The sequence below is a fragment of the Sminthopsis crassicaudata genome, chromosome 6 (assembly GCF_048593235.1).
Source record: "Sminthopsis crassicaudata isolate SCR6 chromosome 6, ASM4859323v1, whole genome shotgun sequence".
In the NCBI taxonomy this organism is placed as follows: domain Eukaryota; kingdom Metazoa; phylum Chordata; class Mammalia; order Dasyuromorphia; family Dasyuridae; genus Sminthopsis; species Sminthopsis crassicaudata.
In genome coordinates, this window is record NC_133622.1 from 42122924 (window position 1) to 42148887 (window position 25964).

The window sequence follows — 25964 nt, forward strand, 5'->3', positions numbered from 1 at the left end:
TTCAGAGAACTCCTTCCCCCCCCCCCCCCCATGTGACCCGAGAGTACCCACTCAGCCTGTTTTTGGTTTCAGGGAATCCCTTCCCCGCCCCCTCTTCTTCCAGCGCCCCGGCGTCTGAGGTGACGGCCCCGGGTCCTTTTCGGGCCCTGACTTGGTCCCTCGGGGGCCTGTCCTTGCCCCCTTGGCCGGCCGGTGCCGCTCGGACCAATGGCAGATGCAGTCAGGGGCTGCAGACGCGCTCTGCCTCGGTGCGCGGCTCCCTGTCGGGCTCCGGCGCAGACTGACGCCCCGGCCTCTCAGGACTGCCTTCTCCCGGACCCCGGCACGGGACTCCCCTGAGCCGCGAGCACGACCCTCGCCGGACTCCACACGTGTCCGGGGAGCCGAGGGGGGGCGGCAGCTCCTGCCCCAGGTGCCCGGCCGGCCTGGCTCGCGTGGCCGCCGGCCGCTCGGTAAGGGGCGGCGCGGTCAGCGGGGAGCTGTCCCGAGCCGCGCTTGCCTTCTCTTCCCAGCCCGGCCTGCCTTTACAAAGGAGGAAGCGGTGCTGCCAAAGATGGAGAGCTCTCCCGGGTGCATGCACGCGTAAGCGAGCAGAGATCCGGCCCAAGTCCGCGTTGTTGCGCCCCCAAATCAGGGAGGGGCCCCCACTTTGGTGACCCCAAGTATGCATGTAGTCTTTTTTGAACCCCCAGGAAGTGAAAACGAGGGCGGTTTAAGTGTAGACCCCCCCCAGGTGCAACCATGTGCTCGGGCCCCTTCCCCCCTGGCCCTCCGACCCGGAGCCCCAGAGAGGCGTCCTAGATCCCGGGAAAAGGGGAAGGCGGCTGCCGGGGGCTCCGGCCCCGGCGCAGGGTTCGCCAGCCGGGCCGGACAGCGGCGTCGGCCGAGGCGCCCACGGGACGTGCCGGGAGGAGGCGCGCGCGTGCCCGCCGGGGACGCGCCGGGAGGCGGGGGCGCGCGCGGGCAGCCGGAGGGGGCGTGGCGCGCTGGAGGCGGCGGCGGCGGCGCGGGCGGGCGGACTGCGCCGCGTTGCCTCCTGTGCTGGAATGTGCGGATCGGGCGGCCGCGCGGCGCAGCAGCCTCGAGCACTGCCCCCGGACTCTGTGACTCTGACGGCCCCGCTGCCCCCGCGGGCCCCGCACTAGGTCCCCGAGGAGGCGGGAGCTGCCGGGGAAGCCTTCGCTGCGTGAGAACCACCTGCAGCCGGGCTCCCCGGGGCCTGCTGGGTCTCCGCGGCCTCGGCCCCAACTTTACTCGTTGGAGGCTGTTTCCTCCCGCGAACAATCGCTGAAAGTCGCGTCCACAAAGAAGAGGAGGAGGAGGAGGAGGAGGACGTGCACGTGCTGCCCCCCTTCTCGGAGCCCGGTAAGTACTCCCCTTCCCCCCACGGCCCGGGCCCGGCCGGAAGGAGCCGCGCTGGGGAGGGGGACAGAGCTCAGGTAGGCTGGCGGCGGCTTGGGGGAGGCGGCGGCGGCGGCGGCGGCGGCAGCAGCAGCAGAGGCGCTGTCCAGGGCTGATCTGCGGCTCAGGCTGCATTGGCCCGGGCGGGGGGAGGCCGATCAGCGGGCTCGGGTTACACCCCCGCGGCGGGCGGGGGAAGGGAGCGGGCCGCTGGGGCCTCGCCTCGGCCAGGTGACCCGGTCGGCGGGGCTCACCTGGCCCCCTCGAGGGCGCCGCCGCCTCCCAGACACCCAGCCCCCAAGCCCACTTCCTGCCGCTGTCCGCTGGGGACCCCGTGGCCCCGCACCCTCGTAGGCCCGGCCCCCAGCGGCGCGCGGCCTCCCGCTCCCCACCCCGCCCCCTCCCCGGGCCCGGCCCGTCCCGAGCCGCTCCCCGGCCGGAAGGCGCTGTTGCCTCGGAGCGGACGGGCGCCGGCCCATGAGGCTGGACAGCGATCCGGGCTGCGCCGCTGCCCTCCCGCCCCAGCCGTCCTCCGCAGCACCCCCACGCGAGCTTCGGCCCCCCCCCCCCCCCATCCCCAGAGCCTGGGCCCGGCCGTAAGGGGGGCAGGGGACTCAACTTCAGAAACTTCCGGAGGGAGAGGCGGCGGGCGGGCGGGCCCGGGCCGGCGTGGGTGGGGGTGCCCGCCGGACCCCCGAGGGGGTCGGCCTCCTCCCGCTGGCGCCCAGGCCGGAGTTGGGCGGCTCCTCGCCCCCGAGGGAAGGAGAATTGTGGGGGCGCCCGAGTCCGGAAAGTGCTGGTAAAGCCGACCCCCCCCTCAACTTCCCCATCTCCGGGGGCGCGGGGGCGACGACGAGGAAGTGCGGGCCCCGGGGCCGGGGCGGCCGGCGGGGCCGAGGCGGGGCCGGGGCGGTCGGGGGTGCCGAGGCGGGGCCGGGGGCGCCGAGGCCGGAGCCGCTTTGTGTCGGGTATTTGGAGAAAATGGCCGAATGCCTGTTTGCGGCAGGAATGCAGCCGTGGAGGCAGCGGAATGTCTGCAGTCCCCCGTGCTCGCGCGGGCCCGTGGGGAGCCCCCGCCCTGAAGGCCGGGGCTCGGCTGGGGGCGGTGGGGGGCGCGGGGGGCCGGCCGGGCCGGGCCGCCCTGTGCTGGCATTCTCCTGGAAACTCCGCCGAGGCCGGGGGCGCCGGGCCGTGCTGGCTTTGTTCGGGCCTGGCCGGGCAGCGGTTACGGGGGCGCTCGGCCACGGGCTTCCGAACTGGGCTCCCGGCCCCTTTTGTCTTCTCCCCGGGTGGGGGTGGCTTCCCAACCCCCGGGGGGGTCAACCGGTCTGGAAGAGACCGGGGCCGACCGTGGCTTCCAGGCCCCTAGGCAGGCAGGCAGCAGGCTAGCACCAAGTTGCTGCTGCCGCCCCTCCCGGGGCACATCCCCGCTTGTTTTTTCATCCATGAGGTTCCTGTCCAATCAATCCCACTCCTTCCCTAGGAATTGGGGGCATTCGCTTTTTTTTTTTTTTTTTTTTTAAACCAATGGAAGCCTTTAGAAATTAAAACAAACTCGATGGGCCTTTTCACAATAGGTTAGTCATCTGGAATTAGGGACTGAGTTCCTATGAAATTCAATTAAGTTGACCAATTATCGCAGTCTCCCCCTTTGCACACTTGTCTGTGTATATATAATGAATGCACAGCGTGGCTTTCAGAGGCCTCTGAGCTGTAGGATTCAAGAGACCAGGAAAATGTGGAGGGGAGGGGAGAGTTCTGCAAAGTTATGGAAATGTCTTTCCATGAAGTGCCGCCACAGATGGAAAAAAACCGAAGAGGAATTGTCACTTGTTAACTTTCTGCACCTGAAATTCAGAAGGGTAGTGGAGAAACCAAGGGAGGGAGTATAAATCAAATAAATACATATTGCACTTATTCAGAACTTCCTTGTAACATCATTGAAATTGACATTTATTTTAGAGAAAATCAAGCCATTTTGTTTGGGATGTAGTACTCCCCCCCCCCTCAAAAAAAAGTGATTTAAAGTATTTTTAAACAGCATTTAAAATTATTTCCAGTTCTCTTGATCTTAATACATGATTTTATTGGTCTGGTGCATTTCCTCTGACTAGACTTCTTATGAGTTGCTATTGCCAAAAAGCTGTTGTAGATAGTAGTCCTTTAATGGTCATCTCTGAATTTGTCTAAATTGGCCAATCTTCTGCCTCTAGAAAGCTTTCAACTTGTGTTGTGAGGCTGCATTTTGCTAGTGTAGTCTTTCAGAACTCAAGGTCATGCCTGCTGTTCAGTGGTGGCCTTGGATTCAGATTTTCAGCAACAAGAGCTCAATTTAAAATAAAATAAGTGTTGAGTAATGTATTTGAAAAACTACTTAAATTCAGATTTCTGGAAAAGGCAAGATAAAATTTTCTAAGGCTCTAAAAGCTTTAAAGTCAAAGTAGTTTATTTCAGTTTTAGGTCTTAAAATTCTGCCTTCTTACCTGTTTGATTTTATTTGTTTTGGTCTTTGCTTACAGAGCTGCTGTTATGGCCACTCAGGTGCTAGGTCAGACTGGAGGCAACGGGCTTTTCACTGGGAATGCCAACATCGTCATGGCATTACCTAACGACATGTACGACTTACATGACCTCTCCAAAGCTGAGCTGGCAGCACCTCAGCTGATTATGTTGGCCAACGTGGCCTTGACTGGGGAAGTGAATGGCGGTTGCTGTGACTACATGGTTGGAGAAGAAAGACAAATGGCAGAGCTGACCACAGTGGGAGACAACAACTTCTCAGACAGTGATGGGGAGGGTCTCGAAGGGGCTCCTGGAATAGAAAGTGAGTCAAATAGACCTGAAAACATGGAATTGGGGTCTTTGGAAATCATTGTTGTTGACCCTCAAACTGTGTATGAATCATCTGTTCCAGAGACTTTTAGTTCGGAAAAAGATCCTCCTTCAGAGACCCCCTATCAGCCAGAGACCCCTGAGGACAAATGCAAGAGCTTGAAGAGCAAGCCCTTCCGCTGCAAACCTTGTCAGTATGAAGCCGAGTCGGAAGAAGAGTTTGTGCATCACATCAGAGTCCACAGCGCCAACAAATTCTTCGCAGAGGAAAATGCAGAGAAACAAGCACAGCAAGCGCAGACCAAGGAGTCGGAGCCTTCTGTTGCTGAAGAAGCCGATTTTTCCAAGGGGCCCATCCGATGTGACCGGTGCGGTTACAACACCAACCGATATGATCACTACTTGGCTCACTTGAAGCACCACAACAAAGCCGGAGAGAACGAGCGGGTCTACAAGTGCATGCTGTGCACCTATACCACCGTGAGCGAGTATCACTGGAAGAAACACTTGCGAAATCATTTTCCTAAGAAAGTATATACCTGCTCGCAGTGCTCCTACTTTTCAGACAGGAAAAACAATTACATTCAACATATTCGAACACATACTGGTAAGAGTTTTTTGGTTTTTGTCCATTTTGTGGGTTGTGTTTCCTTTATGGGAGCCTGTTGTCCAGATTGTGCTTTTGCCCCAACTTGCTCTGTTGAACCTTAGGCATGGGTCTTGATCTTTATGTGCACATATCTTTATCTTATCTGGGAAAAGAAGAGGCTGATCTGGATAGGTGTCTTTAAAATCTTTTAGAGCTAGTGGCTTTAAAGCTAGTGGCTTTTAGAGCTAGTAGCTACAACTTTAGATTGTAAAGCAAAACCTCATCTATCAAGACTAATTGGAAAAAGTAGTCTACGTTAAAGGATTTATTAAAAATTTCATTTTACTTCCCAGTGTATGCAATAATTGAAACTGAATGCTAATAATCTTTTTGCATTCTGTGGATTTAATTAAATGGAAATTTACCTGTGATGCTTAATGTTTGTTTTCCTTTAACATTTGGCATTCCTCTAGAAAGACCATTCCTTTCCTTTAATGTAAACCTCCCCCCCTTTTTAGATAGTACAGCTGTCAAAGGAAAAGCCCCTCATTTTATTACATCACTTAGGAAAGACAGAATCTGCCTGCTGAGTTGGGAAATTTAACCTGATTAATTCTCATTTTACAACTCATGAAATCTCAAAAGGCAAAACTTCTCTATTCATGAATATTATAGTCTTCCCCAATTTGCTCCTTTCTCCCTCCCCAAAATTTATTTGGGAATAAGAGATCTGTTAGGCCTTTTTATCATTAAAAATTGATTTAACTTTATAAATAATTAGTTGGCACTTTAGTTGTAATAAAGTTTTCACATCTTATATTTTTGTACATGGTATAAAAATGCTTATATATCAATAATATCAATACCAATCAATTATCATTAATTAAAGGCAATAGGAGACAATAGATATTCTAATATATTATTATTTAGGTGGAAAACCTTATTACCATTAAGTACCTTCTGCTAAGTAGTCAGTTTTCCTAGAAGAATGCCAGAGCTAAGGTACAAAATATTGATGTGTGTTGGCAGACCTGTTTAGAGATTTCCATTTGTCCACTACAGTTAGTAATATTAGTTGTGTTATGTTAAAACAGAATCTCTCATGGTACAATACGGGATTTAAAAGTCATAGTAGATGGATCACCTATTTAAAACAGTATTTGATAACTAATACTACATCAATGCTCATTTACCTGGCCCTTTCTAAGTGTTTTCCTCACAACCACCTTGTGAGGTGGAGCAGTTAACACTAATTCTGCTTGAGTGAACAAGAGTAGAGAGAGCTAAGAGGCTCAAACCCCAGAAGAAGACTAAGGAGAGGACGGGACTCCCGGTAATTGTGGTAGACCTCCCCTCGCCTCAGCCAAGCCTTCAGATTCCAGTCTTGTTAACCCTGTGGGACAGGGAAGAGGTCTGACAGATCCTGCCTGAGAAGGGCTGTGATTAACAGAGGAACTCGATGTGTTCAGTGGTACAAGTGTATGAATGGAAACCCTCTTCTGGAAGAGATCTTCCATGTTCTCTCCACACTTGTAGTTTCTGGCACACAGCACACTGGTAAATGGGTTCCTCTGAGCTACTACTGGACTTGCTCACTCTTCAGTACAGGAACATCAATTGGATTGGTTCTTGAATTATGTAGTGAGTGAAGTGTGCCCTGAATTTTGTGATGAATGATCTGTGGGCATTTTATCCATTTTGTGGCTTATTGGCTAGTGTAATCATGAGCCAGTTCCGCTAATAAGGATACTTCTGGGCAACCTTTCCTGTCTCCTGGCCAGCATGCTCTTCCTAGCAGGCAGATTACTCTTTTTCTTAGGCTATCGCTAAAATTAGTCTGATAAACAGGAGTCAGTGTATTTCAAAAGAATTCATCAAAAACTGGCTCAAAATTCATCAAAAACTGAGCTAACCTTAAATAGTGTTTACTCTGTGCCAGACACTGTGTAATGTGCTTTTTCAGTTATTGTTTCATTTGATCCCAAAATAACCCTGGGAGGTAAGTGCTGTATGGCTTATTGCCATTTTACAGATGAGAAAACTGAGGCAAAGACAGAATGGGGGACTTGGCTAGGGTCCCTGTAGCTAGTTAATGTTTGGGATCATATTTAAATTTAAAGTCTTTTTTTTTTTTTTTTTTTTTTTTTTTTTTCTGATTCCAGGCCCCAGTGGCCTGTCTACTTCACACAATGAAGTTTGTCCAGGTGACAGTTTCAATTAAAAAGCAATTTTTCTAAATAAGGATTCTGAGTAGTGCTGCAGATTGTTAGTATTGTGACTAATTCAAGTTGGAAGTGGGGAGAATTGATCAACCCATTTGTTTTAACTATTCTCATAAAATTTCCATATTACCTGAATCCATAGTGGAATCTTCATTAAACTTTCACTAGGTGATAGCTCAAACTTAGTAGGTGTGTGTTTCTTTCCAGTTCAGAATTTGCAGCCCCATGACAGGGGCTCAGTGGTTGGTTGAATTTCTTAGACATGTGGACTGCTTATTTGACAAACTAACCTTAGTTAAAATAAGATCTTCCGGATCTTATATTTTCTAACTTAATACATTTTTTTAGTTTGTTGAAGAAAAACTGTACTTGAAAATGGCTTCTGAAAAAAGGATTGAGAAGCAGTAGAACATATGGAGAAATGTGGGAAGAGAGAGAAAAGGCATACTAATATCCTAACAAGTTTTTTCCTTTTTTGTTTTTTTAGATAAATGTCATTGAGAATTTTAATTTAATAATGCTTTGGAAGGAACATTTATAAAAATAAAACATCTTTATTTGGGGTGTGGAATGTTTATATAGGTTTAACTGTTTTCTTAAGTTGAGGGGGAAAAGATATATCAGAATATCATTTTAAAAGGCATCATAAAGAAAAATGAGGAGCAAGAAGCATTGAAAGGGCCTGCCAACAAGTACATTGAAATAGTTTTGGAAACTTGATGGATGAACAGCTAGAGAAGTAGATCTTACCCATTCGTGATATTGTGTTCAAATTTTAAGAAATGCATTTCCATTGAAAGATTTTAAGCAATAGATTGGTTCAAAGGATTGTAGCAGATGTAGCTAATAGCTCATTACAATAATACTCTTGATTTGTTTCATTCATTAAACATTAAATTCCTTCATGGGAGGCAAAGAAATGGGAAAGAGATCAGTAAGAAAGGATCACCCATTTAGAGCTGAAAGGACCCCAGAAGTCATTTAGGCTGCCCCCCCACCCCTTCCTCACCCTCTCTGTTTCTACAGAGGAGGTCACTGAGGTTCATGGAAGTAAAGGGACTGACCACACATCCAAAGTGGGATATGATCATGTCCTCTGACTCTCAGAGCCACTGCTTCTCCATGTGCCATGATACCTTTAAGGACAAAAGTGCCCTCAAGGAACTTACAGTCTACTAACAGCAGGTTAGAAATAATTCTCCTTTTGGGGAAGGTTTCATTGAAGAGGTAATGTTCATTTCTGCTGTACATGAGAAGCTGAGATTGTTGGTAGTAAGATTTAATATTATGTAGGATAAGGATTGATGAGTACCTGATGAGTACCCTACTTTGTTTAGAAGTACTTGTTAGTATTTTTTCTGTTTGTTTTTTTTTTTTTTAATCTATTTTGATTCCATTTTATCACATTAGAAGTTTTAATAGACTTTTTTTTTTTTAATGTTACATAAGATTCATTGAGGTTGTTATAATTGGTAGCTTTGGAATGAGACTGCTATGTAGTTCAAAAAGTCACAGGTATCAAAACCATTTACATTTTTGACTACTGAGATTAAAAGTCATATTTCGTATGTTTTTGATTATACTATTATGCCTCACTTATGTTTTTAGTGTTGAGGATCAATTGTTGAACTCTTTGAAAGTTAGTGGAGTTTAAATATGTCAGGATATTGGTTCTATTATGTTGATTCTTGGAGATTCTTTTTATTTTTAGAGTTTTAAAACATTTTTAAGTACTTCTAATCTTCTCATTGATAATTTTAAAATTATTTGATGTGGAAAGACTGTAATTTAATCAATTCTTAGAATTGGAAAATGGCAAAATAACTTGCCCAGGTTCTTTCCAGCAATTGATCATCTCCCTTCAAACTGCTTTAGTCTATTCCTTCTGTTTTATTGTTATTTACATAGTATGAGTTTGAAGGTAATAAAGTTTTGATGGCATAGTACCTCATGATTTGGAGGAAAAGTCACCCATATCTCTCTCTTCTCCCTCCCCCCAGTTTTTCACAAGTTCTCTCTAAGATGAAAGTTTTCATCATGGGAGAATGTTTCTGGCTGAAAATCAGTCTAATTGACATTGTCAATGTCTTCACTCCTTTTGGTGTCAGTCACATTAATACATCCACAAATGTTTCCCCCTAATAAAATCTGCCATTTTCTTAAAATGTCTCCAGACCAAAGTTCTTATGTTAAACAGAGGCCTTTATTAATAGGACCATCTATTCCTAGCTTAGATGCATTAATTTCTGATCCATTCTCCCTACTCTCTTTTTTTGTTCTCATATACATTTTATTCTCTTCCCCCTCCACTTTTTCAGTACAAAATTGTAACTTGAATTTGTATTTTGAGGTTTACAAAGTACTACCCCTTAAAGTAGACTCACTCTTAATTTCTTTTTTTAAACAGATGCAGAACTTTGAGGCCTAGTGAGGTTAATTAACTTGCCTACAGTCACATAGCTTCTAAGTGTAGGAGTTGAAATGTCTCCAAGTCTAAGAGAATAATAGAGCTTTCCATTATATCAGATCACCTTTCTGATTGCTTTCACCTGTGATTTCATTCGTTAAGGGAAACTCCCTGGTGTGAAACTACATAACTCTTAACCACCTTGTTTCTACTCAGAGGCCTGGAATATTGAGCCTGTTGTGGTCACGCAGCTCAGGGTTTCCAGAGGCAGGACATGAGCTCACTCACATCTCCCCAGCTCCAACGTCAGCTCTCTGCCATTGATGGCAGATTTGTAACTAGTATACATGGATTTGAAAAGAGTTTCCTTTTTTATTTGTATCTCCCAGCACAGTTGTACTCAGCAAGTGCTTGGGGGAGGGAGGGTCCTGATGAAATTGGAGAGGAAGTTAGGGCTGCCCTTGGCCCTGGAGTCACAGCAAGGCATTCTGGGGCAAGAAACTGAGGCACAAAGAGATCAGGCAGCTTGTTCAGGGTCCCAGGGCTGGCGAGCGGGTGCGCACGGCCCGGGCTTTCTGGCTGCAGGAGTCTGGGAGTGTGACGGGCAGCGCCAGGGCTGCTGTGGACTTAGCTTGGGTGGGAAGACGGGCCCAGGTTAGAGCTTCTGGAAATCCCCATGCCTCTTTTGGCTGTGTCTCCTGCTCCCCTTGGCTGTCAGTGACAGGTGAGGGTTTGGGGGCATCCCACAAAACTTCCCTGACTGAGAAGGGGCTGTGGTGTTCTAGGGTCACAAGCACAGCGGCAGAACTGGCACTGGGACTTTTCCTCCAGGCTTGCCTTCCGAGTCATCTCAAGAAGAGCTATAGACATGAACTTGAGGTTTTTATTAGTCTTACCCATAAAGTGGTTGTGAATACTAATCCATCTCATAAAGTTGTTCAGTCTGCTGTGGCTCATGAAGCTTGGCAGTCCACTTCAGAGACATGTCCCAAAAGTCTTAGTGCAGCGTTCAGCTTTGAGAACAAAGCTACAGGTTTGGCATGCCCAGGGTTTCCTCTTGTTTGAGCCTTCTAGTAACCCTTTGGGGAAGACTGTACAAGTGTTAATACTCCCATATGATGGGGATATTGGGAAGAAACTTCAGTTCTTAAAGATCACGGACAATAAGTAGAAATTGAGCCTACGTTCCCTAACTCTTCCAAGTCCTATGTTTACTAATTTAAGCTTTTGTAAAAGCCCTCCTCAAAATAAGTCTGTGATAGGTAGTAAAAAAAAAAAATTGCCTGAATAATTGTTGGGGGTGTGTGTGTGTGTGTGTGTGTGTGTGTGTGTGTGTGTGTGTGTGTGTGTGTATGTGTTTATGTGTATTATCATAGAGGTAGGCCTGGTCAAAATCTGATTTTTAAAGAATTATCTATTTTTTTAAAAAATTTCACAGCTATGCCAGACTGTTTAATTTATGATACTCTGTATTTTCAACTAGCTAAAATATTATTGTTATTATAGACTTAAAAGTACATGGAAGGCTGAAGAACATTTTATTTTTTTTTAAAGCTTTTTATTTTTCAAAATACATGCAGAGAGAATTTTCAACATTCAGTCCTGCAGAATCTTGTGTTCCAATTTTTCCCCCCCTTTCCTAGATGGCAAGTAATACAATATAGGTTAAACATACAATTCTTCCAAATATATTTCTACATTATCACACTGTGTAAAAAAAATATATCAGATCAAAAGGGAGAAAAATAATTAAAAAAAAGGCAAATAAGTAACAACAGTTAAGGGAAAATACTATGCTGTGATCCACATCCAGTTACCACACTCCTCTCTCTGGATGCAGATGGCTCTTTTTATCCTCAGTCTAGTGGAATTGGTGTGAATCACCTCATGTTGAAAGGAGCCATGTCTGTCAGAATTGATGATTGTATAATCTTTCTGTTGCTGTGTACAATGTTCTCCTAGTTCTGTTCGCTTCATTCAGCATCAGTTCATGTAAGTCATTCTAGGCTTTTCTGAAATCAGCCTGCTCATCATTTCTCATAGGACAATGTTCCATTACATTCACGTCGGCCATTTCCCAATTGATGGACATCCACTCAGTTACTGGAGAGCATTTTAAAGGATCATTTTTATCAAGTTCAACTTGAAAATTTGTTGTGAATTCAAAGCTGATTTATGCAGATGTTGAACTGAATCAAGGAAGATTCTGATAATTGTTAGTTGCATCGTATCACCATTGTATCATTTGCATTTTGCCTGAGCTTAGGTGGTGATAAGCATTATATGTATTTTGTTGTAAGTAATGGATCTTCTATGTATTTTGCTTTATTGACATTTTAAATATATGATTGATTTGTTTGCAGGTGAACGCCCATATCAGTGTGCTATGTGTCCCTATTCCAGCTCGCAGAAGACACATTTAACTAGACATATGCGTACTCATTCAGGTTGGTACTTCTGTCATGGTTGGTAAACATCTTTTAGAGGGCAATTATTTTAGAACTATTTCTTCAACTTTTATTAAAAATATATTTTAAAATGTGTTAAAATAATGACTTATCTGATAAAAGGCTTATATTTAGATAAGTGTTCAGTTGATTAACTAGCTATAACTACTGAAGCAGCTTCTTAGTGATGGTATTGATATTTTTATATCATAATTAAGCTAATCTGTGGCTCCACCTAATGGACACTAGTGAAGCTTTCCACTTTAATTCAATGGATGTTTAGTAACTTAAGACTTTTGTGAGTAGGAAAATTTATTGTGAGTACTTCATTAGTGATGGGATCCTTCCACCACTGAAAATTGTAACTCCTCTAATTTAGCAGAGTCTTCAAGAGTTGAGTGTCTGTTACAATATTGGCAACCAAGCCTCACCAAATTTAATTAGGCCATAAACTTAATTTCCCCATAATTGACTCATTCCAGATTAGTTGGAATTCTCTTAGACTGTAAGAAGGAATCTTGCTTCTGTAGTGTGCTATATTTTGGAAGTGTTTTTTATGCTTTTTAGTACATGCAGAATTTTGGGGAATAACTGTTATCTTAATTTTTCTGATGCCTTTTTAAATATAAAATTTCTCAAAATACCTGTACTTCTATTTGGTGAATCTTCCCTAGCAACAGAGAAAGAAAAAAAGGGGGGAGGGTATAGCCTCTAAGTTTGGTCATTATTCAGCAATTCAGCATTCATTTTATTTTTTAATGTTTTTGTAGTTTGTTTATATTGGTTTTTATGGTTCTGCTTTGTATCAGTTCAAATAAGTCTTTTATACTTTTGTGAATTCCTCATTTGTCTTTTCTTGAGACATAGTAATATTCTTTTGTATTTATGTGCCACAAGTTGTTAAGTACTACCTTATCATTGAGCATTCAAGTACTTTGTTTTCAGTTCTCTGTTTTCACAAAAAGGGTAATGCTCTCCAGATTTGGGGAATCTTTCTGTTCTTGACTTTCTTAGGATAGATGCCATGTTGGATCTCTGGATCAAAAGTTTTGGACATTTTTAGCAACTCTTTCGACCTAATTCCAAACTTTTCCCAGAAGAGTTGGAGTAATTCATGGCTTTACTAACAGCATATCAGTGTGCCAGCCTCCTTTTTCCAGGACTTAGATTTTGCCTTTGTCATTCTAGACAATTTGATGCATGTGAGATGAAGCCTTGTTTTGATCTATAGTACTCTTGCAAGATTAGTGATTTAGGAGCTTCACATTTGCTAGTAGTTCTGAAGTCTTTTGAGCGCTCTCTGTTTTTATCCTTGGACTTGCTTCTTCCTTGTAAACTCTTAGGTCTTGGATATTCATGCTAACACTTTAGCCCTGCATAAAGGAAGAGGTGTGTTGGGGGGTTTCTTGTCAGATGCTCTCTGAAATAGGTAGATTAACTGTGCTGACCTCTTGGGAGTCCTCTAGAAAGGGCTCTTCTCTTAGTTTTACATGCTCCCAAACTTGACAGGGGACGATCAGACTCTGGCATACAAGTTTCTAATAAAAAAGACCTAAAAACAAAAAGTTTCATAAAATAGCATATTTAGTGTGCTGAATATTACAGGGGTGGAAGATAATGATATCTTAGGTTTCCTTCTAGCACAAAATTGGATGGTCCTATTTATTTGAGGATAACTTTTGCCGTGAATCTTTGATAAGAATGGCTATTGAAAATTTACAATGGGAACACTAGGGTAACATGATAACAAGTACTGGTCATTTGGAAGGTGTGCTCCTTTTTGATGAACAAGTCTATTCAGGAGACCAAATTTAGATGAGAATGTTGTTTGGTGAGCAAAGAATTAGAAAAAAGGGCTTAGGTGTTGGTATGAAAGGATAGTTACTCTGAATATAGCTGTAGGGCTGACAGGGACATAATCTGCCATGTACTACTTTGGGATAGATCATTCTTCCTATATAAACTGGACAGCTCTTGAAATGATCACACTAGGATACTTAGGCAGCTCCAATGTTGTTGGAAAGTTTTTACAGCCCAGATCCATGCAGAATCCCAATTCTTCTATTCTTTATGACATTATTTTCTCCTCCCTGCCCTGCTAAAATTCTGGGTTATATTTATGGTGGTTTTCTATTAACAGATAAAGGGAACCCCTCATCATTATAAGCTGTTTCCACATGAAAGCATAAAGTCATAACTAATCATATACGTTACATGTTTATTCTTGTTTTGGTTAGAGATTTAAATGTTAACCTTATCCCTAGGATTTAGGGTGTGTTACCTGGGGGAGGGGGGGTTGCTGTGTAGTTCTTAAAATTTTTTAAGGAATTAGGGCCATTTGAAAATAATAAAAATGATTAAAACTTGGTCAGCTCCAGATTTTATAAATTATTTTATAAATTGTGTGTGTGTGTGTGTGTGTGTGTGTGTGTGTGTGTGTGTGTGTGTGTGTGTGTGTGTGTGTTTTTAAGGTTTTTAAGCCATTTTAAGGTTAAAGTTTTACTGTGGCCTGTAGCAGCATAGACATTTTAGTGTTACGCCCTTTATGAGCATCATTTGTCCTGGCAAACTTAAGTATGTTGCAGGAAAAAACCAAACAAACCCTAAACTATAAGCTACTTAAAGATTTTTGCCTTTATCATTTAAAGGAATGTATAATAAAAGGCATATTTTACTTAATATGGTTTTGCCCCTGTAGTATCAGTTTGGAATTTATACTTATTTGTACTACCCTCCCCGTTTCTAGAATGTTAATCACTTAGGAACTATTAAAGTTTTTAGCATTCTGACTTTTCAGAAGAATATATTTGAGTTGTGATTTATATTGATTAATCAAAATTTTCCAGTAATTGGGTCTTTTAAGAATCGTTTACAATTATTTTTGACCATTTTAGGTTAAAAAAATCTAAAACCATTTTACTTTTCCATATCTTAACCAAAATATATTTATACTTAGCAAAATATATTTTTTGTTGGTGATTCAGAATTTTTATTGTTGACATTTTAAAAATATGTTTTTGGTATCTTTTGTTTAACATCAACTGTATTTTCAGGGTGTCTTCTCTGTTTGAAGTTTAGAGCTCCATCCTCTTACACTTGCTTCTTGGCAGGTCCTACTCTAAGCTATGTTCAGAGAGAATTGGTAACTTCTGGCTGCTACCATCCCCTACGCTCCCTTCGGGGAGCCCTTCATTCTTGCTAGTTTTAGTCGCATCTGTGTCTCTTGGCACTTTTTGTGTACTTCTGGCGTGGAAGAAGTCATTTCACATAGTTTTTCCTTGAATATCTTGACAAATTATCTTTGGATACAGAGCTAAAGTTTTGCTGCAGCAGGTTTGTGGTGATGAGGTGTATTAAGTCATCTTGATTGGGCCTTTTTTGGTTCTCATTATCTTCTTGGGTCATATCCCTAGCTAGGGGACCATGTGGGTTAGAAGGCTTACAGATATTCTTTACTTTTTTCTCATAATTCCACATTGTTTCCAGAATAGCTGGACCAATTCAGAGCTCATGGTGCCTTTCTTTTCCATATTCTCTCCAACATTGACTCTTCCCATCTTCTGTCATTTTTGAGAGTTTCTCTCTCAAAAAAATGACTAAAACATGTTTCATGTGGTAACTTATTATACATAAGAAGTACCATAAGGGGTATTATTGAGGATGCCTTATAAGAGGAAAAGTGAAATGGGCTGATCATGTGGTATGAGAAAACAAAAGCAGATGGGCGGATTCAGATGTCCATAAAACATAAAAAGACCAAAGCAAAGGCCCGTTACCCCTGTTAGGTCTTGTGTATTATTTATGAGGAAACATGATCAAGAAATGCCCAAGATGAAAAGGCACGGATGGGCTCCTACAAATTGCCCTCAGGTGGGTCCCTGCTCTTCAAGTAGGAGCTTTTGCTGAGAACTTTCATCTTGTAATTTCTATAGCGTGGGACTTGAATAAGCCTGTCCTTAATGAAGAATCATTTTATTGGATGAGAAACCTAGAAATTCTTTTGTTAACTTATTACCTCACAATCTTTTTTTTTTTTTTTGGCTGAGGCAATTTGGGTTAAGTGACTTGCCCAGAGTCACACAGCTAGGAAGTGTTAGGTGTCTGAGGGCAGATTTGAACTCAGGTCGCCCTGAATTCAAGGATAGTGCTCTATCTGTGCCACTTAGCTGCCCTAGCTTGTCTTAAACTTGAGAGAATTTGAAGACTTTTTATCCATGTTCATCTGTTCCTCCTCACCTGTGCTGCTTTCTTATATTCCTTTCTCTTTCCCCCTTTGAGGCTGAATGTGTTCTTGAGGATTTGTTAGCTTGTATGTTTTTAGTTTCAGAATTGAGCATCTTGAGGGATACCTGCTAGTTCCTTTCATTCCTTCTCTTGCCTTGGACTTTTGGACCCAGGTCTGGGGTCTGCAGTTTAGAGTCTTCATTAAAGAGTTGCCTGGATCACGGGGAAGGTCAGTGTCTTGGCCAGGCCCGCTCATGAACCTGGATGTTTCTTGACTCCAGAGCTGGCAGTCTGCCTCCTGGAAATTTAGCTGTTGGCATCTGTTAAACTGCTCTGCCTTCATGGGAATTAAACTTGTTCAGTGTATGACTCCATATTTATGCGGACTAAAAGTAAAAGTAATCTTGACTCTCTTATCCCATGTAAGCTTAGTTTTCTATAGTGCCTGGTATATAGTAGGCACCTAATAAATGTTTTTGTTGATATTGTGTCTATTAAAATCTGATAAGCGTGTCTTCACCAAGAAAGTTAAGAAAGCTAGATGTTCCTCTAGTTTGACATTGTTCCAGTTAGTAATCCTTGGGTAGTTTTTCAGTCCTGCATCCATGTAACCATATAGTCCATCTTTCCCACATTTTCCTATTTTGTCTAAAATAGTCTCATCATTTATACTAGTTAAATGTTTCATAGACTTGGGAGATCCATGATTGATTTTATCCATTTGGTTACTTCTTTCTGCCACTGGCTAATGTCAGAACCTGTCTAAGAGGTAGATAGGTTTTGTGGGTTACTGCAACAAAGATCCCACAGAGAGAGCTGTCCATGGGCACCTAGCTCAGGCCTCATCCAATAGATATGTTGTCTTTTTCTATAAGCATAGTTTTCAAGAATACCCAGTATGTCATCAGAGGGAGGACATAATGAGAGCACCCTCCCAGGTTATCCCAATAATTAACTTGTTAAAAAGAAAAGAGATGAGGGTAGTTTGCTATGAAACTTTTCTCTGAGTGAAACTAATTTCAGTTTCCTTTTTCCATTTTTGAATTTTGTCAGCTGTCAAACTTGTTTGTAGTTTTGGGGCTCGACCTTTTTATTTTGTTGGAATTTTTTTTTTTTTTTTTTGCTTTAATTATTGGCTTCATTCGTGAGGAAGAAAATGAAAAAATGAACGATTATCAAAAGAAGAAACAAATTTGTTAATAATCCTTGGACAAAAGATTTGATCACATTGTTATTATACCTATCAGTTTATCAGAATAAATTTAAAAGTTGTAAAATCTAGTTCTTGTGGTGTTATAGAGAAACAAGTTACCATCATTGCTAATAGTTATAGACTTATATGAATACACTTAGACAGTAAATGTTACAAAGATCAGATCTATTTCTATGAGTAAAGGAAAAAACAGGGAAAGCAATGAGAATGAATTTTTTAAAATCCCTATAGTGACTTAGATGTGACCCTTTGGGAATGACGCATGAAAAGAGGAGTGTTTCTGTGTACTTTGAATAGGCATCCTTTATTGGTTTTGAACAAAAATAGGCTTACTTAAAATGTATTGTCTTTTGAAAGGGCATTATTAGTTAATAATATTGCATATATTTCCATATGTATTTGAAACTATTGTATTATGTTAATTTACCTTATTATATAGGATATGTTTAGATTCTTTAATTGGTGAAGTTAATAGCTTAAACTGCTTGGGGGTTTTGTGTATTTAATATTAAGCCATATAGTATGTTTTGAGAATATTTTAAAGAAATATTTACCATTATGTATGCATGTGCTTGCTTTACCAGAATTTGAGTATTTTAATAATTAAGTATCTTCCCATTACTCATGGAATTGTTGTCTTAATGTAAGCAATTTTAATATCTTGGATAATTTTGAGGTTTTCCTTTTACTTTAATATAGATTTTTAATCCTTTAGAGTTTTGAACAACTTTAATTTTTTTCTTTTTTTGAGACTGTGTGAATATTCTGTTTGATCAATTGTTAATTTCCATTTTTCTACAATGCATTCCAAAGGACCAGTTGGGTATGGATACCATTTGGTAATATTACTATAGAGTGATCTAGCTGGGTATGTACTCTGATAGAATGTGTGTTATTCTATTGCTCCTTTTAATTTTTTTTGTACTTTTTTCAATGTATTTGTGATTGTATTTTTTTCCTAGCTTATTCTTTTATGTGCCATATTTACTTGTGTTTTTTCCTTGAAATACTCTTACTTACAAAGTATCTTCTCATCTTGTGATGAATCTGCCAAAAAAAAAAATCCTTTTAAATAAGATTCCCTTCAGTTCAATAAATATTGAACAAATATACCTCTTGCATGTGGCTGAGATTAGGAAGTTCTGATTTATTCTCTGCCCTAGATTCACACATATAGAGCTATATGAGGTTTCAGAGGTCCTCTACAGCTAGTTTAAACCATCCATCTTACTAAGTGTGAAACCGAAGTCATATATAGGTAATGAAATCAGAAGAACAATTTGAGCTCAGGACTTCTGATTCCAGAATCAGTGCTTTTCATCTAGCAGGGGAATAAAATGCAACTAAAATATACAGTGTATTTTGCACATGAAGTTCATTGTAAAATGCAAAGCAAAATGTATTACAAGTTTCAAAGAAGAAAAGTTTTACCAAGATGATATTTGAGTTGGAGTTAAAAGGATGGGTAAAAATTTAGCAGTTTCGATGTCGTTTAGTTGTTTTTCAGTCATATTCAACCCTTCATAACCCTGTTTGGGTTCTCTTGACAAAAATACCAGAGTGGTTTACTATTTCCTTCTCCAGCTCATTTTAAAAATGAGTAAACTGAAGCAAACAGGGTGAAGTGACTACCCAGGATCACACAGGTCTGAGACCAGATTCATATAGAGGAAAATGACTCCAAGCCTGGCATAATAGTCTTTTATTTTTTCAAATACATGTAAATATAGTTCTCACCATTCACCTCTGCACAAAACCCTGTCCTCCAAATTTTTTCCCTCTTCTCTCCCCACCTCCCATATACAACAAGCAGTCCAGTATACGTTATGTATGTACAATTCTTTCAAAAACATTTCCATATTTGCCATGCTACACAAGAAAAATCAAAGGGTAAAAGAAAATAAGACACGAGAAAAAACATGCAAATAAACAGCAGCAACTAGGTGAAAATTGTATGCTTTGGTCTACATTCAGTCTTCACAGCTCTCTCTCTAGATAAGGATGGTCTTTCCATCCCAAATCTATTGGAAGTGCCTTGAATCACCTTACTATTGAGAAGAATCATGTCTATTACAGCTGATCATCACATAATCTTCTTGTTACTGTGTACAATGATCTCCTGGTTCTGCTCCCTTCACTCAGCATCATCAGTTCATGAAAGTCTCCAAGCTTTTCCGAAATCAGCCTGCTGATTGTTTCTTATAGAATGATAACATTCCCATTCATTTATATATTGTAACCCACCCAGCTGTTCCCCAATTAATGAACATCCAGTCAATTTCTGGTTCTTTGCCACTATAAAAACAGCAGAAATAATTCCTTGACTTCAAGGAACTTACATGCTAGTGGAGGAAGCAAATATGAACATGGCTAGGAACATACAAAATAGAGTTAGAGTGGATGAAAGGTAATTTCAGAGGATAAGGCTGGGGGTACCAGGAAAGATCTGCTGCTGCTATATATTACTCTAAAACTATTAGGTCTCATTTTAAAGGTGGATGAGATTCTCAAACTTAAAAGTTGCTGGAAATGGTAGCAGAAATGGATAATAATACGTTCTTTTACAATCAAAATCTTGGCCAGGAAGAGGAGAAACCATACTAGTAAATATGGCAACTAAAAGATGCATGGGTCAATATTTTACTTTGTGCATATTTGCTTAAGTTTTGGTATATTGTTTGCATCCATTCCCTCTACATTTGTTCCAATTAGTTTTGAATTCATTTTGCTTAAAACTTATTTTCTTCCCACTTCTCTTATCTGTCTACAGGAGAGAAACCATTTAAGTGTGATCAGTGCAGTTATGTGGCCTCTAATCAGCATGAAGTCACCCGCCATGCCAGGCAGGTTCACAATGGGCCGAAGCCACTGACCTGCCCTCACTGTGACTACAAAACGGCCGACCGGAGTAACTTCAAAAAGCACGTAGAACTCCATGTGAACCCGCGGCAGTTCCTTTGCCCCGTTTGTGATTATGCTGCTTCCAAGAAGTGTAACCTGCAGTATCATATCAAGTCCAGGCATTCCGACTGTTGTGATATTGCAATGGATGTTTCCAAAGTGAAACTCAAAAAATCCAAAAAGAGTGAGGCAGAGAATTGTGCTTCTGATAGCGTGGCCAGTGAAAAAACTGAAAAAGAGCCAACAAAAACAAAGGGAGAGGTGGCGGAAAAGATGAGTGAAAAGAGTGTAAAAGTTGAGAAAAAAGAAAAAGAAAATGCTTCAAAAGAGAAAAAGCCGGGCGCATTAGGCCAAGTGACCACCCGAAATCGAAAGTTGGCAACAGAGTCAAAGGAAGTAGATGTCAAAGCCGGGAAAGGTTCAGAAAAACCGTGTAAAAACAAGAAAATGAAAAGGAAGGCGGAAAGTGAAGCAGCTCCTTTAAGTAGTAACCCAGTGAATGATACAGAACCTGTGGTGAAAAAGAAGAAGAAAGTGGAGGGCAAATCCAGAAAGAGCCAGGAAATTGGCAAAGACGAAGTCTGTGCCGAAGAGCATAAGAGACAGAAAGCTAGCCTAAAGAAAAACAAAAAGAAGAAAGCTTTGAAAGGTAAACACGGTAAAAAACCTGGCAAATCTATGCAGGCAAAGCCAACTCTGCATGACCTTGCCCCTGAAAAATCTACTCCCCTTCCTCTTCCTTCCTCTCCAGAGGATCCAGAGGAGAAGTCTGATAGCCCTGGGGAAGAGCCCCAGAAAGAGGAGGTCCTGGTGAAAGATGCCTTAGCGCCCATTAAGAACTCGATAACCGACGAAGGCCCGGGCTCTCAGGAGCACCTGGCAGCGCCTGAGCCCGCAGCAGCGTCCATCCCTGCCCCTGCAGCACCAGCTGAAAGTGTGGAGAGCGCAGAAAGGAAAGACCAAGAAATGCTCCCGGAACAGCGGGAAGAAGACAAAGAAACTGCTCTTGAGAGAGCCCCAGACGAAGTACCAAGGAGGGGTTCATGTGGTTGTAGTCCATCATCTTGGGAGCCAGGGGACAGTCTTCCTGAGAAAGAGCATCAGACTGACACCGTGTCTGAAATGGAAACTGAATCGAGTCCAAGCCCAGCGCAGCATCTGGCTGATAAAGACTTGACAGCTGAAGAGCCGCCTTCACTGCCAGAACTGCCCCTGCCAGAACCCCCGCTGCTGGCAGAGCCCGCGCTGCCCGCTCCTCCAGCAGCAGCGGAACGGGCCGAGCCGGCCTCCCAGCCCGTGCCAGTGCCGGTGCCCTCCTCGGCACCCACTGCCACCAGTGAGTCTCAGGAAATCGATGAAGATGAGGGCATCCACAGTCATGATGGCAGCGACCTGAGTGACAACATGTCAGAGGGCAGTGATGACTCTGGGTTGAACGGTGCTCGGTCTGTGCAGGAAGAAACCAGTAGGAAAGCTTCCCAGGAGGAAGTCTCTACAGCAGTTGAAGCAGCCAACTTTGTCTGCATTTTCTGTGATAGGTCTTTTAGAAAGGAAGGAGAATATAGCAAACACCTTAATCGACATTTAGTCAATGTCTACTATCTTGAGGAAGCAACTAAGGAGTTAGAATGACTCGGCTCCCTCTGAACAAGCCTACAATTCTTGTATGAAAGATCTCTGATGTTTGATGATTAATTCTTGTAGTAGACTGTTCCTTTTTAATTTTGGAGTAGTAGTCTGATGATTTAAGGTAGATACTTTTTCCTCACCACCCTTGTATAATAGTTTGTTAATCTCTTGCATATACTAGTACATCCAAGGAATCGGATTTCTCATTTCTACTAAATAAGTGCTAGTGGAAAACTATTAGCCTTTGCATAAATTATTTTTAAAATGAGATTTAGAAAACAAAAGATTATACACAAATGTTCTATTGATCATATCGTTAGCAGTAGTCAGTGTTTTTCCCATTTCTAGTCTCTAGTTTTATCTAAAATACATTTTATTTTTTGGTTCCTTGTTTAGTTATGCATAAATCAGCATATTGGTAGCAAATTACTCAGTGGTTTTCTTTGAGGAATCTGATCTCTTTCAGAAAATTAGCACTTTTAACAAAAAGAAAAAAAAAAGCCACAGTGTGTGGTTAAAGAAATGAACAGTCATAACTTTTAAAATGTTTTTTGTTTCTCCCTCTAATGGACAGTGAATTTTGTCCACATTTATTAGTCTTTTCTGATTTTTGATTAAAAATTCTGATATGTCAATCTACATCAATATTATAACATTGGTTTATAATTGTGGGAAGTAAAGGGGAGTGCTATTTTTTATTTTTGGTGGTGCTTTAATGGCTTAAAATGTTGCACATTGTGTTTTTGATTTTTTTTTTTCCCTTTTTTTTACCTATGCAGTGTAATCTTTTAGAAATAGCATTTTTTGCTGTACAGGAACACTTTATATATATATGTGTGTGTGTGTGTGTATGTGTGTGTGTGTGTATATATATATGTGTGTGTATATATATGCATGTTTATTTTGATTCATTTAAAAAGAACTTTCAGGTTTGTTGCTTACCACAGAGCAGGTGTTCTTCTGTTCATTTCCTTTGCTGCAGTTTGTTGTCTTTTTCATGGAAAGTCATTTGAGTTTGCTAAAAAAAGAATTATTTATGTGTATGTATGCTAATGTGTAGTTTGTGAGCAGATGAAGTAAATGCAGATTCAATCCATTGTATTTTGATTTTCACATCTAATGCATATTAGAATCCATGTTTCGTGTTAATTTATTTTAAAGTGGCTATAGTAAATTGGCACTCTTTGGTTTTGATTTCCTAATCATTATGCAACTTGGCTGTATAATGTATATATGTATGATGAATTTGTGAGTCAAATCTCACATAGTAAAACATCAATAGGTTTTTTTTTTTTTTTTTTTCCCCCTTGAGTCCATTTTGGTACAGCTGCTTCTCAAACTGCATAGTATAAATTGGACTTTTCATGTAAACATTATTTTCGTAAATGGCTGTTGTCCATGAAGTCACCAATCCAAATAAATAAGTATCATATGCTGGTAAGTAGCAAACCTGAGGTTAGGAAAGAAAGGAGGGGAATTGCCTCTTCCTTTTTCATTCAAGTTATACAGAGCTGTGGAATCCTCCAAGATTTCAGCTGGGAATAAAAAGGCATTTACAAATGTTTGTAGATCAGTCCCAACTTCTCCCTATGAAGAGAGGGAACAGGACAGCCAATAAAGTTAATTCTTAAGTGCCATCCAGATTTTTATATATATATATATATATATATATACACATTGTCAAGAATACATTTGGCTAGCTCCCATGGTGTATGCGGCCTGTTTTGCCTTTGCAGCAGCCCGAGGCTATTTTAAAAAAAAAACAAACCTCACATTCAAAGTGGGCAGGTAGCACTAGAAAGGAAATCTCTTCAGGACAGTGTCTTCTTTAGTGGTTCTTCTTTCCTAGATTCTTTGGCTATCTGCTAAAAACTACAAATAAAATTTGCCCTGAAAAGTTTTCATAGCAAATATAGGAGATTTGAACATAATGGGACAAAAAACTCTGAAGAATCCTAATAGTGCATTTCTGGAAAGTCACTTTAATGTTTAGGTTCTCTTCTTTGAACATGAGACCTGATCATGGACAATGAGTTCTGGTTATATATCGACTATGTTCCCAAATGTGCAGCAGTATAACTTGAATGAATGGGGAAGCTAAGGTAGAGGGGGGGGTTGGGGAGGGGGGAGGTATGGACATGGGTGTGGGGGGATGCTTCTTTTGGCAGAGATCTGGAGATGAGATTAAAGGGTGAGGAACTTGGTATTGGGAGGCCAAAGATTTAAGGAAGCAGAAAAATTTCATGGCAGGAGTAAGTTGTGTGATGTAGCATGTGTTCAGTGTGCATGAATGGGTATGATTAAATGGTGTTGAATACTAGGCTCTGACAATCATTGTCAACATAAGATCAAGTTGCAACTATATTTATGTTAAAAAATTTTTAATAATGATACTAGTTATGTCTTCCTTTAAAAACACCTAGTTTTAATATTCATGGGTACATTTTATTGGGGTTTCTTTTATAGTATATGAATATAAAAATTGCTATCTTTTGGTAAGTGTTTAGCAGAGACTTATAGAAATCTCAGTTCTGGAAAGAGGTTTTATTAGGTCCCTTCAAATCTCTTAAGCAAGAAAATTTGCCATCTCTATAGATGCTAAAGAGCTTTAGTAATATTCTAATCCAGTTTTAAGACTAGTCTAAAAAACTTAAAAGTTAAATATAACAAATTAACAAATAACTTGATCATTAAATTGATCAAGACCTATGTTGCTGCAAGATAACTTTTTGTTTTACTGGGAAGTAGGTGGAACTTTAAGGCCTTTCCCAGCAAGCAAGGACTTTGTGACAGTCAGGCCTATATTAGGTACTGTCCTTTATTGCTATGTATGTTTGCTTATTGATTTAAAGTAAATCAATAATTCCAAATATAAATTTCCAATAAATAGAAATTTTATTTGGAATATTTAGTATTTGCATGAAAATGTCTCATCTTTCAGTTTTTTTATTTGGATAGAACTGAAGCTAGAATTTTTGGCAATACATTAAGAGAAAGTAACAAGACCTAACATCCTATTCATATGTGTAAGTTGATGCTTCTGTATTATTGGTAACTACCGAAATACTATAGTGTGTGAAACTAATTAACTTATGCTATTGGTCTTCTAAAATATGTATCTCCTTTGCCCTTTAAACTTCTGTGTACCACATCGTTTCCTCTTTTCAGTATTTTCAGTGTATTCCTTATTTCTCTCTTTTTGGTTTCCAGTCATAGGTGCTTATTTTTCTCGAGGCTTGTTGATAATGCCTCTTGTAGATAGAAATCTGCTCTTGTCTTTCATGCTTGGCCCATTTCTGGAGCCATTTCTCAGTTTGAACTATGTTGGGGGAGGGAAGGATGTATTGATTGACAGTTAGAGGTTTGTAACCTTAAACAGAAGCAACCCCCCCCCCCCCCCCAACATACTTTCCGGTGTGTTTTAAATGAGGGATTTGAAACTTGTTAGTGTAGTTCTCAATTCTTGACTGAGGCTCAAAGGCTGAAGTTTTTGGTTTTTTTTTTTATATAAATTGCAAAACGGTGAAAACTGACAGCCAATGTGTTGTCACCTTGCTGACCTCAGCAGAATAACTGAGCTTATAGTGTTACTCACATTCAAGGAACTCCTTGAATATTGGTTTGTGTAGATCCACAATCTACATGCAATATTAACTGAATCCAGATAGCTAATGCAGTTGTTTCACGTGTACATATGCTTTGTTTTTGTAAGACTACACTAGTTATTGAACTTTTGTAAGCTGGCACTGAAACATTTTTTATAATGTTTTGTTGCACCATGTTTGAAGCTTTTACAGTGCAATAAATGTATTATTTTCTGAAGGTAAACCAAAGGTAAATTTCTCATGGTTCTTGCTGCTTGCTATAGCAGCACTTGAGGATCTTTTATACATTTGTAATAGATGAAAAATAAACCAGATTGCAAATCCTGTTTTGTTTTTGTTTTTGTTTTTTTGTTTTTTAACCTAAACCATGTACAAGTCTTTGGTCCAAATTGTAGTGTAAAGTTAACTAAATTGCATTATATTAACCCATATGAGTGTATTTCCCTAAGCATAGTTATGTTGAAATAAACTTTATTAAAAAGTGTATTGCCTCG

General features: G+C 41.2%; 2 protein-coding genes across 4 annotated transcripts in view; one reads left to right on the forward strand and one right to left on the reverse strand.

Annotated features, from left to right (window-relative positions):
- HOPX (HOP homeobox) overlaps nucleotides 1-25964 on the reverse strand; it is a 384876-nt gene that overhangs the window by 209795 nt on the left and 149117 nt on the right. The gene's annotated exons all lie outside the window — the stretch shown is intronic.
- On the forward strand, nucleotides 973-22365 carry REST (RE1 silencing transcription factor). 3 transcript variants are annotated; one of them, XM_074275051.1, is made up of 5 exons: nucleotides 1027-1365; nucleotides 3921-4225; nucleotides 4316-4840; nucleotides 11815-11898; nucleotides 20106-22365. In XM_074275051.1, the coding sequence occupies exons 2-5, from the start codon at nucleotides 3931-3933 to the stop codon at nucleotides 21866-21868; spliced, it is 2667 nt and encodes an 888-aa protein (XP_074131152.1). In that variant the 5' UTR covers nucleotides 1027-1365; nucleotides 3921-3930; the 3' UTR covers nucleotides 21869-22365. The 3 variants fall into 3 exon arrangements, with proteins under 3 accessions (XP_074131150.1, XP_074131152.1, XP_074131151.1); XM_074275049.1 differs by having other exon boundaries at nucleotides 973-1365; nucleotides 3921-4840; XM_074275050.1 differs by lacking the exon at nucleotides 1027-1365 and adding an exon at nucleotides 2053-2200 and having other exon boundaries at nucleotides 3921-4840.